The sequence below is a fragment of the Garra rufa genome, chromosome 3, assembly GCF_049309525.1.
Source record: "Garra rufa chromosome 3, GarRuf1.0, whole genome shotgun sequence".
Classification (NCBI taxonomy): Eukaryota; Metazoa; Chordata; class Actinopteri; order Cypriniformes; family Cyprinidae; genus Garra; species Garra rufa.
The window spans coordinates 11,550,190-11,566,205 of NC_133363.1; the positions used below are offsets into that span (position 1 = coordinate 11,550,190).

A 16,016-nucleotide genomic window follows, 5' to 3' on the forward strand; every position below is an offset into this window, starting at 1 on the left:
GAACCTCTAACATCTGAAGAACCTTTCTGTTTCACAAAAGGTTCTTCGTGGTGAAAGAAGGTTCTTCAGATTATAAAAATGTAAGAAAGAGATGGTTCTTTAAAGAACCTTTGACTGAATGGTTCTTCTATGGCATCACTGTGAAGAACCTCTTAAAGAACCTTAATTTTTAAGAGTGTAGTTCACTGTATGAAGAATTTTGGGGTATATGTCACAGTTTACTTTATTTTGCTATAAATGTATGGTGTCTGAATAATTTTTGGTTGGCTGTATGTATCATCTGCAAAATATTTAAATTATAGATATCTAAAATACACCCAGACTTAATGTGGAGCCATTTTTCTGGACTTTATCAGTTTGTCAGACTTAAGGAGCAGATAAATCTGTGACTTAGTAGGCTGTCAGCACCACTTCCTGCTTAGAGATGAGGTTCCTGGCAGGTTCTCCGCTTGAGGGACACCAGGGGAACTCCAGGAAGTGTAAACACTTGTATGCCATGGCTATTTTTCAGCACCATCAGTTTCATTTACAGAGGTTTGAAGGTAAAACTTGCCCTTGGGTTCCAGATGTTTTTTTAACCTCTAAAGAGGTGCTTACTGAAGTCAGAATTAAATCTCTGAGTATGGAAGGAAGGTGATTAACCATTTAAAGTCAACCATATTTGCTTTTTAATACGCATGATCTTACTTTGCATAATTCCTCAGTGCACGTAATTACAGTTGTCTTCAATTAATCAAAATGCAATAACTTCCTCGCCTCTAAAGCACATAGATCACACAGACAGAGAAATTAAATGTTAGCCCACAGGCAGATAGCTTCAGGCATTGTTGATATTTCAACATTTCAAAAGCCTTGCCAGTATACCAAAGTGAATGCCAATTCATATACTCACCTTATTTATTTGCACAATAAATACTTAACACATTCTGTGTGTGGCATTTAGTTCTTAACAAGATGATCAAACTCTATTGCAAACCGGTATGTGATATTTATTGTAATTATTGTATTGTAATTTCTTGCTCTTCCTCTCTCTGTTTTCAGGTATACCGCGGTACCTCAGTCAGCCTGAAGCTGCTTCAGTGCGGATGGGTGACAGTTACGTGCTGAACTGTGAGGTGAATCCAGACCTGGTGTCTTTCATCCGCTGGGAACTAAACAAAGAGCCAGTTGAGCTGGACCAGAGAGTCTTCACGCTGCCCAGTGGTGCTCTCGTCATCAGTAACGCAACAGAGGCAGATGCAGGACTGTACCGCTGCGTGATCGAGAACGCTGGGCCCACAAAGACCAGTGAAGAAGCAGAAATACAGATACTGCCTGGTAAATATTCTATACTTCCATACTTAGCAGTGTTTCCCCTACCATTATCTTAAGGGGTACCCCCTGCCCCCCTTTGAACGTCAAGTTCATGTTATTTTCGATATTGCGCCAGATCACAATAGAAGTCATTTAAAGGTTGTATCAGCGATTTCTAGCCTAAAACATAAAGTGTCAATTTCAGCTGACCTTTCTTCACGATCCGCTCGCTGCTTGCTGATTGGTTGGAACACTGTTTGTTTATCTGTGGAAAGGTTGGTAGTGCCGATTGTTTTTTTGGCATATCTCGGACCCTAGGCTGACCAGAGAGACGCGGTTTTTTCACAGACAATTTATGGGGCAGGCAGCGAGCGGATCATGATGAAAGGTCAGCTGAATTTGACACTTTATTTTTCAGGCTAGAAATCGCTGATACAACCTTTAAGGTTATCTTTCCTATATAACAGGTCTATACATTGTTCTTTTATTAAACAAACTAAATTGCCTTATGTTATTTATCTTATTTACACGAAGGCATGTCATTTCTGTCTCTACATGGTCGCGCGTTTACAATGTCTCCTCCGTGAAAACACGGGCGGGATCGCGAACTCCATTCATAAAAACGGAATTTACTAAATGCCACGTAATTCGCCGATTTTTGGATTAATAAATCAAAAGTTGGTCTGTCACTTAATTCAAATCGCGATATGGACTAGTGTCTGTGAAAACTGAAATGCAAAAAGACCGTTTTAATATGAATCCTGCATGTTCCGTTTGCCTCTGAATGTATGAATGGCAGAGACACGTTTTTTTTTTTTATACTACACGCATATTGAAGCACGCGTGACGCTCCTGCTAATTTTTGTCATTTGCATCTCACATGAGCAGATAAACTCAATCTCCAAAGCTGCTGTGAGTGTCACTTTTACCGTTTCATTTGAGAAAACTAGCATCATATCATACTGTACACACTGAAACTTCACGGCAACCTGTCAAAAATAAAAGTACGGTTTAACATGTAACTGTTACGATACGTGCTGGACTGACGAGACGAGAGACGAGGTAAACAATAAACATTAATATTTAATATAATCTTCAGATAAGCAGGCTGGAACACTCAGGAACAGGCAAGAGAATCCACACACTAATACAACATTTAACGACCGACAGAGAACTCAAGAAACAAACAGACTTTTAAAGGGTGACTAATTACAGAGACAGGTGCCGGGAATCACACAAACGATGGGCTAAACCAAATGACACAGATCAACAGGGGGAGACAACAGGCGAAACCAAAGACATAAACAGACAGAACTGTGACATTACGCCCCCCTCCGAATAGGCGCGTCCTCGCGCCGTAGAAAAAGAAAAACAAAACAGAAAAGAGGGGCGAAGAAAACAGAAAATGTCCATGGAGGCTTCGGCGGAGGACGCCACCCCAGGAGGGGGACCAAAACAAAAGTCCAAGTGACAGAACAAACAGTCCAGAGGGGCGACGACGGAGGGAGGAGCCAGGGAGGAGACAGGAGGGATCCAGGGCAGGAGGAACAGACCCAGACCACAGCCATAATGACGCCCCACTGTGGAGCCGACGGAGGGAGGAACCATGGTGGACGAAGGCGTGCCGACTCCATGGGGCCGACCGACAGAGGCGGAGCAGATGGAGAAGGAGCCCGAGGCGAAGACGGAGAGCCGATGATCCGGGGTGACGCCGAGGATCCGGAGGGCCAAGGTGGAACATGCTGTGGCGCCCGAGGCGGAGGCGGAGTCCCGGAGATCCGCGGCGGAGCCGGAGCGACAGAGGATGGAGGCTGTGCCCGCAGGAAGGAGGAGTCCCAAGGAGCCGGTGGCACAGCCGGAGGAGCAGAGTCCTGAGGAGCCGATGGGGTGATGACTGACCAGGGCGGTGGAGCTGGTGGATCGACGGGCGACGGTGAAGAGGAGGGCGTCGAGAGCCGTGGTGGAACCGCGGGGTCGAAGGGCCGAGGCGGAGTCCTGGACTCGGAGGCTGGAGGCGGAGCTGAGGGATCCTCCAGCCGAGACGCCGATGGAAGCTGGCAGTCCCGCGGCGAGCCCACTGCACAGGTGGTGGGCTGAGGGTGAGCTGGGGGACTGACTGCTGACCTGGGAGACTTTGGGCGGCTGGGCGGAACCAGCGGGGACTCAGGACGGCTGGGCGGAACCAGCGGGGACTCAGGACGGCTGGGCGGAACCAGCGGGGACCAGGCAGATTCAGACAGACGAGGGCGGGTGGGAGGGAAGTCTATGCAGGTCAGTGGCTCAGAGAAAAAGTCTATTAAGTCACATGAGTTATCTTGGGCAAGATCCGAGAAGAAGTCTATTAAATCCCCAGAATTAGATCCAAGCACACCCTCAGCGGTGGTGCAGTGGGCAGGGCTCTCTATCGCCCTCTCTTGCTACACGTGACAATCCACCGTCACGGATGTTGATGCCGGCTCTCGGACCTGGTCAGATGGGTCAGGCTCTGTCGCTCTCGGCTCTGGCACTCCATCTGCGGTGGGCTCGGGCTGTAACTCCGCATGTCGGGGTGATGTTTGGCTGGGTTCTGGGTCGTGAGTGGGGCTGACGTCCTCCTCGACGACGCCGACAGTCCAGGAAGATTGGCAGGACGCCAACACCCACTCGATGTAGTCCGGCAGGCTCTCTTGAGGACCCTCCCCGGATAGCAGCGCCTTGGTGGTGTAATTCAGTCCCAGGTGGTAGTAGATGCATAGGCTGCTATCCGGGAAGTGGGAATGTTCTGCCAGGAAGATGAACTCACGTGTATGGTCCTCAAGAGAGCGTTCCTCCTGCCTCAGGAGGATGAGACGAACAGTAGGGTCCATAATGAATCAAACAAAAATAAACAAAACACTGAGGGAAAATAAACGGGAAAATAAACGCAGGGGAAAGTGCCGGGTAAACTGTTTCGGTCGGTCGTTCCTGTTACGATACGTGCTGGACTGACGAGACGAGAGACGAGGTAAACAATAAAAATTAATATTTAATATAATCTTCAGATAAGCAGGCTGGAACACTCAGGAACAGGCAAGAGAATCCACACACTAATACAACATTTAACGACCGACAGAGAACTCAAGAAACAAACAGACTTTTAAAGGGTGACTAATTACAGAGACAGGTGCCGGGAATCACACAAACGATGGGCTAAACCAAATGACACAGATCAACAGGGGGAGACAACAGGCGAAACCAAAGACATAAACAGACAGAACTGTGACAGTAACAGAACAATATTAGTCTTGTATAACTTTTGTACAGTATAATGTAGGTATTTTTTCTATATTCCTATTTAAATAATTGACATAAAACAATATATGTGATAAGAAATAAATATTACAACAAGATTAACCACTTAATTGTAGAAAACAAATTCGACAATTATTATTTAAACGTTTTAAACTGAATATAATTTTTCTTCCATGTATTGATTTTAACAGTAAACCTGTTTGTTTGCCAAAAATTAAAAGGGTTTATTTTTCATTTGATTAAAAATAAATAAATGTTTATGCTTTCATTTGATTATCAGAAAAATTAAAACACACAAGAATTTCAAAAAAAAAAAAAAAAAAAGCAAAAGATTGAAGAGCCCTATTGTTCAAAATGTTAAAATATTTTTTCACTGAAATAAATGTTTTCGTTATTACACAAAGTAGGCTAAAGTACCGGGGGGGGGGGGGTTGGGTAACTTTGGATAAGCATTGGACGCTGTAGTCCAAAGGAGCCGTTCATTGTAGTTCTTGAAAAGGGATTTTTTTAAAACTAAATATCTCCCTTTGGAGTGGACTTTGAGATTTGTGACTTTGTAGATGTTTTTTTATGCCCAAACATATACACCACAAACATATACACTGGCTAAAATTCAAAAAGTGAAAAAGCATAATAGGACCCCTTTAAAGAGGTCTGAGCTCCTTTGTGGCAGATATTTAGAATGCAGATTTATTTTTCCAGGTGGTTATGAGCTCAGGGTGAGATATTAAAGAACATAAATCAGGCCTGAAGCACAAGCACCTGCTGAGGTTATCACACTAAACACGGAGTAGGAAGCAACATGATGCAGCAGCATGTAAAGAGAGAAATAAATACACTTGAATTTCTTTTTCCCTCACTGAGATAGATAAATAAGTAATGAGTATTAAAGAGAACGCCTTTCAAAAGCTAAAAGGTGTATACTGTAAATGATACAATAAATTCTATAAATAATGCAAGTAAGCCATTTGTAGAAATGTTTCCATACATTGCTGTTTGTGTTAGCATCACAACATGTCAACCTCAGGCTCAAAAAACTTTGTTAGGAAGTGTTACAAAACCTGTTTCAGTATGTTTTTCTATTCAGTTTGTTGACTAGTGGCACAAAAATTATGTTTTTTTAGTGGTGGGCCGTTATCGGCATTAACGTGCTGCGTTAACGCGAGACTCTTATCGGGCGATAAAAAAAATATTGCCGTTAATCTATTCTCAAAGTTGGGTTGGGAGCTGGGTCTAAACTACGCAAGCTATGATGACTTTCACCTTGATATTTTAGCGCGGATGTATACCTAGCCGAATTGCACTATAGGGGCGAGAACGAGTCTTCGAACCTGTGTGTATGCCTACTGTGAAATTACCACATCAAACGAGACGTGTTAACATGGAGGCAGCTATGAAGCCGCCGGGTTTGCTTCAGGGCAGGTGCGTTGCTAGACCCTTTTGTGAAAATCTGCTGTGCCCCAGTAAAATCTCAAATTTGAGTTATAATTAACTTTGATAATCCCAAAATAAAGACATTAAACTATATGCAACAACTGAATTGACGCTTCTAAAAGCAACGCAGTTTAACCGAAGACTATGCACGCGGATATCCATGCCCGTGCGCGCCTGTGTATTTAACTGCAACGCGCACGTCGCACAGCCTTTTACGCAGAAGTACATCCAGTGTAGGAATAGTTGGTTACACAAGTTTGTATAGTTAATTGTGTTGTAAATGCAATTGTCAAGTAGTTTGTGATGCATTTTGGAAACAGGAGATGAGCGCCTGGTCTAATGCGCCACCTGGCTTGAGAAACCCGTTCTCAAAGACTTACTTTTAGCCATTATTTGGGTAGCACACGTATTCTGAATGCCTTCGTCAGAATTCAAATTAGCCATTTTAATCTAGATTAATCTAGATTAGTTCCAAGATTACAGTGAGATTAATCTAGATTTAAAAAAGTGTATCTATGCCCACCACTAGTTTTTTTCTTACCCCACTGTTTAAAGATAGAGAAAAAAAAAACTTAAATGTGACCCTGGACCACAAAACCAGTCTTAAGTAGCACAGGTATATTTGTAGCAATAGCCAAAAATACATTGTATCAGTGTTGTTTTTGACAACCATCTTAGATTTAGTCTTAGTCTTAGTCTTTTGGACTAAAATGCTTCTTAGTTTTAGTCAAATTTTAGTCACTTCTATATGTGATAGTTTTAGTCCAATTTTAGTCGACGAAAAGTCAAAAAGGTTTTAGTCTAGTTTTAGTCGACGAAAAGTCAAAAAGGTTTTAGTCTAGTTTTAGTCGACGAAAAGTCAAAAAGGTTTTAGTCTAGTTTTAGTCAAAAAAAGGGAAAAAAGTAGTCTTTTAACAAATTAATGTAGGTCAGTAAATATTTTGCTGTTGGGTAGTGTCACTTATAAGTTCTGAAAATAGCAGATCTATAGTTCAACACAATGTGAGCTTCCGGATCGACTATTTTCACCAATAATTACAATAATGAAGGAATGCTTTAGAACATAAAAGACAAACAAGGATGGAATGCTAAAACGGCTTGCCATACTAGTATGGCAAAGAGTATTTAATGCTAATACGGCTTGCCATACTAGTATGGCAAAGAGTATTTAATGCTAAAACGGCTTGCCATAGCGGCAGATACGTTTTAGGTTTTGATTGGCATGCACAATAAGCAGAAATGTCATGCATTTTAAACGTCTGACGGACCACCCATTCTTGTCTCGTCAACGAAAACTCACACACGTCTCGTCATGTTTTAGTCATCAACGAGCCATTTTTATCTCATCATCGTCTCGTTATCGTCATGAAAAAAAGTGGCGTCAACGAAATGATTTCGTCATCGTCATCGTTGACGAAAACAACACTGCATTGTATGGGTCAAAATTATCAATTTTTTTGTAATGCCAAAAATCATTAGCATATTAAGTAAAGATCATGTTCCATGAAGACATTTTGTAAATTTTCTACCATAAATATATAAAAACTTGATTTTCGAATTAGTAATATGCATTGCTAGGAACTTCATTTGGACAACTTTTAAGGCCATTTTCTCAATATTTAGATTTTTTTGCACCCTCAGATTCCAGGTTGTCAAATAGTTGTATCTCAGACAAACATTGTCCTATTTTAACAAACAATATATCAATGGAAAGCTTATAGACTCAGGTTTCAGATGACGTATGAATCTCAATTTCAACAAAATTACACTTATGACTGGTTTTGTGGACCAGGGTCACAAATGATGTTAAATTAATATTTAAAGAAATGATTAATCCAAAAATTTTAATTCTGTCTTCATTTATATTTATTTATAAATGTTATATTTAAATATGATTTATGCCTTTGTCTTGTTTTAAAGTGAACATATTAGAACATCCTTAAAAAACAAGAGTAAATTTTAGTAAAAATTAAAAAAGTAATTTTAGTACAAATCAACAACAACAAAAGATTTGTCTTAGGAGAATATATCCTGATTTTTGTAGACTTTTCTCTTACTCAACTTTTCAAGGAAAACACAATATTGAATATTGAATTCATATTTAAAGAGACAGCCCACTCAAAAATAATAATTCTATCATCATTTACTCACTCTTATGTGGTTCTTGTATGAATTTATTTTCTCTGCGTAACCAAACACTGGGAACCAAACAACTTTGGACATCATTGGCTTCTATTCTATAAACACTGAGAAGTACATTTCTCAAAATGTCCTATTTTGTGTTTCGCAGAGGAAAGAAAGTCATACATGTTTGGAGTGACATGAGGATGAGTAAAAAAATGACAGAATTTTCATTTTTGAGTGGACAAATGTTGATGTTTGTCAATGAGGTAAAAAACAAACTTAATAGCAAAATATATTCTATAAAAAAGCTCATAATATTGTTTGCAATTTTGCTTTTACAAAATGTTCTTTAGAAAAATCTTTCAGGTCCCACAAATTCTTTGGTTTTTCAGCATTTTTGTGTATTTGAACCCTTTCCAACAATGACTGTATGATTTTGAGATCCACTGAGGACAACTGAGGGACTCATATGCAACTATTACAGAAGGTTCAAACGCTCACTGATGCTCCAGAAGAAAACACGATGCATTAAGAGCCGGGGGGTGAAATCTTTTTTAATGTAAAGATCAGGGTTAAATTTTATTAAAAACTTTTTTTTTTTTTGTAAAAACATAAGTATCTTCTGTAGCTTCTGAAGGGCAGTACTAAATGAAAAAAAACATGATATTTAGGCAAAATAAAAGTACACATCTTCATTCTGTTCAAAAGTTTTCACCCCCGGATTCAAATACACACAAATGAAAAACTAAGGAATTTGTGGAACCTGAAGGATTTTTCTGAAGAACAGCGGGCAGTTTAACTGTTCAGGACAAACAAGGGACAAAAAAACATATATATTTATTATATATTTAAAATATATTTATTATAAAAATATATTTTCTATGTTTTTACTTTGTTTTAAGGATGTTTAAATATTTTTCCTGAAAAACTAATTATAAAATATATATTTTTTAAATATTACCTAAAAAGTTTAACATAATTAACATTTTCTTCTCTGTTTTATGCAGAATCAGGGGAAGAAAGGACCCTGGAATTTCTCCTGGAGCCTCAGCCTGTGTCTAAAGTTGTTGGGGAAAGCGTGCTGCTCCCCTGTGTGGTGACGGGATATCCCACAGCCTACATCACATGGATGCACAAAGACCAGCTGATTGAGTACAGGTAGGGAATGCATCATCAAACAGCATTTCTGTCCTCACAGATCTCTGGGGTGGATGGATACTCTACTATTAATAGATCCAGAGCTCTGCACCCTGAATCAGACAGTGATTTCCACTAACAGGTCATTGATTCCTCTGTGTGTTGCCAATGTGACGAACATGAGCTTAGAGCCCCGCTGTGGCAGCAGTGTCCACTTTTAGGGATCACTCTCTGTGTACGTCTGCTGTTCTGCTGGCATACAGCCCCGGCCCAGCTGCCCGAGTAAATAATTAGAGTGACGGCGCCTGCCTGAGAGGTGTAAATGCCAGTCAAGACTGCAAGCGTCTACACCACACACACTCACACCTCTTTCATGAGAATCACTGCCAGGCTGTTCACAGATTAGACCTGGGAAGTCACTTTTTCATGCTTCATTCTCATTAGCTGCTTTGTGTCCAAAGGACACTTGTGACCCAGAGATTGTGATCAGCTGATGTTCTCAGCACTGCATACTAACAAAAAAAAAAAAAGTGTAGGCAGGGTTTCCACAGCCATGGAAAACCTGGAATTGTAAGGACGTTTTAACATTGTGATATCTAGACCTGGAAATGGGGGGTGCATTTATAATGAATTATTTTCTTCTTTTTTTTGACTAAATAAATTAAAACTATAGCACTATAAAAGTGCATTCTACATTTTAAATGAATTTTTAAGAGATTTTCTAAGATTACATATAACAGTGTTATTAAAGGGTTAGCTGACCTAAAAACGAAAATTCTGTCATCATTTATTCATCCTCATGTCATTCCAAAGCCATAACACTTTCTTTTATCTTCAGTGAAGATATTTTCAAACTTAAGACACTTTGAAACCCGAGACATTTTTATCCCTACACTAAATCTTTGACTGTTAAAAACGTTCTAAACGTAACATGATTCATGATGGCTTATTTGAAAAACAATAAGCTTTTAGGTTTTATTCACACACAGTATAAACACTGATCAACGCACATACAGTTGAAGTCAGATTGCAGATTCTGCAAAATGTTCATTATTATACCAAAATAAGAGGGATCATACAAAATGCATGTTATATTTTATTTAGTACTGACATGAATAAGATATTTCACATAAAATGCATTTACTTATAATCTGTAATAAAAATGACCCTGTTCAAAAGTTTACATACGCTTGATTTTTAATACAGTGTCGTGACCTGAATGATCCACAGCTGTTTTTTTTTTGTTTGTTTGTTTTGTTTAGTGATAGTTGTGCATGAGTCCCTTGTTTGTCCTGAACAGTTAAACTGCCTACTGTTCTTCAGAAAAATCCTTCAGATCCCACAAATTCTTTGCTTTTTCAGCATTTTTGTGTATTTGAACCCTTTCAAACAATGACTGCTTGATTTTGACACTGATTTTCACACTGAGGACAACCGAGGGAATCATATGTAACTATTACAGAAGGTTCAATTGCTCACTGATGCTCCAGAAAGAAAAATAATGCATTAAGAGCCAGGGGTGAAAACTTTTTGTATTTGAAGATCAGGGTAAATTTAACTTATTTTGACATACAAGTATCTTCTGTAATTTCTGAACGGTAGTTCTAAATGAAAAAAAAAAAATGATATTTAGGCAAAATGAGAAAAATGTACACATCTTCATTCTGTTCAAAAGTTTTCACCCCCGGCCCTTAATGCATTGTTTGTCCTTCTGGAGCATCAGTGAGGGTTTGAACCTTCTGTAATAGTTGCATATGAGTCCCTCAGTTGTCCTCAGTGTGGAAAGATGAATCTCAAAATCACACAGTCATTGTTTGAAAGGGCTTAAATACACAAAAATACTGAAAAACCAAAGAATTTGTGGGACGTGAAGGATTTTTCTGAAGAACAGTGGGCAACTGTTCAGGGACTCATGAACAACTATCACTAAGCCAAAAAAAAAAAAAAAAAAAAGCTGTGGATCATTCAGGTAACAACACAGCATTAAGAACCAACCATATGTAAACTTTTGAACGGGGTAATTTTTATAAATTCAATTATTATTTTCTCTTGTGGACTATAAACGTCTTTTATGTGAATTTTGTATAATCCTTCTTATTTTGGTAAAATAATTAACATTTTGCAGATTATACAAGATGTATATATGATTTAATCAAAAATATCTTAATTTGTTGTCTGAAGATGAACGAAGAGCTAACAGGTTTGGAACTAAAACAAAAAAGGAAAGAAAAATTCTGATATTCTGGCCCCCAGATATAAAATGTTCCCCCTTCAGAACAACTCTATGCTTGTTCGCAGGGGCGTAGCAGCCAATTTAAAAGTGGGGGGGACAGTATGGTCATGTGACCCAAAGGTGATGTTCATACAGTATAATACATTCTGTTTACAAGAGCAACAAGATTTGAAGCTCATGGCAGACGCCCAAGAGATTCGCGCTGTGATTGGCTAAATGTTACTTCACTCAAATCTAAGAAACAAATCAGAGACCAGGGGCGGAAATATTGGCGCTAGGTCAAAAAAAAGTGCGGGGGACAGAATCACCTGTTTCTAAAAGTGAGGGGGACGTGTCCCCCCCGTCCCCCCCGGTTGCTACGCCCCTGCTTGTTCACCTATTTTATTGTCCAGATTGCTTAGAAAAGGTATCATTGCGGAGAAACAGGAGAAGTTACATCCCAAAGTTATGTCGATTGTTTAGTGGTTTGCTGAAATCCCTAACCTTTAGCATGAGCAATTGTAACAGCATTGCTTGCCTTAGTAAACACCACTAATAATTGCCTTGGAGTAAGTTTGTCATAACAATAATTACCCCATTCACTGGCTTGAATGTACGCATCCCCAGAGTTGCCATCATCTCAAGATTACTTCATTAATCAAAGGAGCTGCTTGTGGAACAAGGGCTGAGGTAATTTCAACACTGAATGCACTCTCAAACTAAAAAAGATGTTTTGTTCTTGACAATTAAAGACTTCCTGGGAGATTTCCTGAAGACAAGGTTGGACTGTCAGTCAGTAATTGGGAATGTTAAATGAAAGAGCAATAGGGAATATTTGTATTGTCAGCCAGCGATAGAACGAGGCATTCAAGCCCCTGCTTGACATACAGTATCCGAATTTATGAAAACACGCCGTGCAACAGCCTCACCGCCTCTGAGAGTGGGGATTAACCACGGTAAACGGACGAGTCAGAGAGGCAGAACAAGAGAGAAAAGATAGATGAAAGGGTACAGTGAGAGAGACTGTTGATTGCCTCATATTGGGGTCTGTATAAAGTGTGACTTCAATCCCCCAAACCTTAAGACACAATTTAAATATGAACAAAGCATGTTCACGGTTCCTTTGATCATACTGTGCAGTATCTGTCTCCAAATATTTCTATAGTACAGAAGCATTCAGTTCATATTGTGTATGAATATTTTATAATGTAAGGTTTGTTCCTATTTGGACTATACATAAAATAAACACAATGTAACACAAAGACCGCAAATAACAACCTTAGTACTGAATGAGATTCTAGAAATTATTTAGTTAGGGATGCACTGAAATGAAAATTGTTGGCCGAAGCAAACAAAATTAAAACCTTTGGGCCGATTACCGAACACGTTTTTTTGTGTTTGTATTTTGCCTTTTTTTTCACCATTGCATAAATTAAGGCAAAAAAATTAACTAATAGTTATCACCTTACTTACTCAGTTGATTGATTACACTGATAATCGCATAAAAGTTTTCTACAATGTAAGGTTTTAATATGCAAATGAGGCATCATTTAATCAAATATGCGCTAATTTGCATACATTTCTAGTACAAATATCTAATCACTGGATGCAGTCGTTTTTAAAATTCTTGTTTAGTTTTTTTGACGTATTAGAGTCAAATAGGTTTACAGAAGGAATTTGGGGTATCTCATTTTGTCACTCCGTAATTCTGAAAATACTTAGAACAGGCAGAAAACAATATATTGTTTTACAGTTTTTTGGGCAATAAAATGTTGTATAAAATCAAGCTAATTGTATATGAACAAATCCCTCTGTAAAAACCTTCAGGATATAGACAAGTATAAAAATGTAACGTTTGGTGTGTGTAAATGCTACTGAAGTGGAGATTTATGGCTCAGTGTAGGAGGAAAAAGCTCATTTTGAGGAAACGGCCTTTAAAAATATGTATTGTAATTGAAATCTATAGACACAAATAGATAAAGTGCTATAAAAGAAACACTTAACGGTGTCTTTTGGATGTTTTCATTCCACTAGTCTGAAAATAAAAACAGACACTAGTCTGAAAAAAAAAGCCCAAAATCTCAAACTTGACAGGTGCATCAAAAGCTGTGTTTTTGCCTGCAGTGTCTCCCCTTAAATAGACAAAATGTGCTTTTTACAGTTTTGTCTTGCTTTTCAAAAAAAAAAAAAAACTACAAAACAACAATTTACTTATATTATTATTTATAAAATATTTACTTAGCACCTAACATTTTTAACATTCTAATAGCCTACCAACAAAGCACAATTTAACTTAAAATTAATAAGTTAGTAAAATCATATACTTTGGCCATTTTTAAGACCCCCTTCTTGAATCAGGCATGTGTTTTTAATGTACAAATAAATGCAGCCTTGCTGAGCAAAGGAAAATGTTATAATAAATGTATTAATAGAGCTGTTGTAATGATTTGTTATCATTATTTTTGTCTTTTATATTTTATTTTACAGAACAACAGGAAAATTACAATGCTAACATTTATGAATGTTGACTTTTATTTTGTCGGAAAATCACAAGAAAACCTCAATGCTACTTTTTGCTGACAGCAGCAGATTTATGAATGTGAGTGATTTTCATCACTCAGATTTTCCTCGTGCCTTGGACTTTGAACACTGGCTAACAAGCAAGCTTTTGCAGCGCTGTCAGAATAAATACAATTTGTGCGTGTATTAGACAACATAACGTAGTTTATTTGCTAATGGATTAAAGGAGAAGTCCGGTGTGATTTTGACCTAAAGTGTATTGAATCATGATACCGAGTGTGAACGTACCTTGCATATCTCATCTCGGTTTGTGTCCAGCAGTCCGAAATCTGGGGTCAGTTAGCCGATGCTAACAACAGGTTTTCCACCAGAAACAGACCGGTCGCCACCATCTTGAATTTAGTCACGATAAGTCGAGTGTCGAGCAGGAAGGAATTTATCAGGTTATCAACTTATCAGGTTGTAATTTCCTTCATGCTCGACACTCGACTTATCGTGACTAAATTCAAGATGGCGGCGACCGGTCATTTTCTGGTGGAAAATGTCTGTATAAATCTTCTTGTAAATAAACTACCAGTGCTTTTTCTGAGTTCTCAATGTCTCGTTTTAAATGTCGGGGCCCTAGGAAGTCTACCAATGAAGTGTGGAGCAACTTTGTGCCTCGTAAATGGCGTAAAACAGTGATTTATTTACATGGCTTCTCCGATGCCCGATTCACCCTCATTGACAACCTGTTGTGAGCATCGGCTAACTGACCCCCAGATTTCGGACTGCTGGACACAAACTGAGATGAGATATGCAAGGTACGTTCACACTCGGTATCATGATTCAATACACTTTAGGTCAATATCACACCGGACTTCTCCTTTAAGGCAATTTTCGCAATTTCAGTCATCATCCAGTAACCAGCAACAACCACCCATTTCTCTTCTCATCGAAGACATGCAATGCAATACTAAACAGTCTATTGCTGTCCGGCTTGTAATGGTTTTTGCGTCTTTCTCAAACAGTTTTAAATGCGTCCACACTGCCAAAATGTTTGCTGCATCAGTGCGCGCCTCTATTTGATCACTTCACGTCATTGTTAGGTATAATTTATTCTGCCTTTTCGCTTATTAACACCCAAAGAGCTTTTTTTTCTTTTTTTTTTTGCTATTTTCAGCTGAATAATTTCGGTTGCTGAACATTCAGTCCATCCCTACTATTTAGAGTTTTTACGGTTTACCTCTAAGGATCATAAGATGGTTTTTGGAATAGCGTAGCTGGTCTAACTATTCCTGAGGTTTTGTTATCCACACCAGCTCAGGAAATCTTAGTGAAACCCCTTGTTCTCCTTTGCTCGGCTCTCTGGAAACCCCATTTAGAATCCAATTTGGGGTTGATCATTGTCTGCTGCTCTCCTGATCTATAAAGGTCGGGGGAAATTATTGCGGGTTGGCCATTGGCAGAGTTGCTTATCAATGTTAATGGCCTATAATTTCTGCAGCCTTTTGTTCAGGATATGTATTAACAAGATGAAATGCTGTTTTCAACTCACACTCTGCTGAGATCAAATTTATGCTGTTGCTAATAGAGTCTGGCCATATAATGTTTGGCCGGAGGGAGGGCGCTGATGACCCAGCCTTTGTGAAAACGAAGTACACTTGTAGAAAAAAAAGTAATAGTATGGGAATTATATATAATTTGTGGTAAACCAAAATATACGTTGTATAATGTCATTTCTATTGAAACTTGTATGTCATGTATTTAAAAAAATGCAATTACACAATAATGATAATTTATTTTTATTTAAAATATATTTATTTTAAATAAAATTATATTTATTTAGTATAGTCAACACATTAAAATCGTCTTATCAATGCATATTACAAATTAAAAAATTAAAGTTTTGGTATATTTATGGTATGAAATGTACAAAATATCTACATGGAACACCTTTACTTAATATCCTAATGTTTTTATTTGGAATAAAAGAAAAATCGATCATTTTGATCCATACAATGTATTGTTGGCTATTGCTACAAAT

The 16,016-nt window shown here is 38.5% G+C and overlaps 1 protein-coding gene across 1 annotated transcript in view; it reads left to right on the forward strand.

Annotated features, from left to right (window-relative positions):
• Positions 1-424: 424 nt before the first annotated feature.
• The window catches only part of LOC141330992 (neogenin-like), a 17,156-nt gene continuing 1,564 nt past the window's right edge, over positions 425-16,016 (forward strand). The window contains exons 1-3 of the mRNA XM_073835811.1: positions 425-542; positions 1,042-1,317; positions 9,129-9,279. Coding sequence (XP_073691912.1) covers positions 425-542; positions 1,042-1,317; positions 9,129-9,279 — 545 coding nt within the window. The remainder of the gene's footprint in view (positions 543-1,041; positions 1,318-9,128; positions 9,280-16,016) is intronic.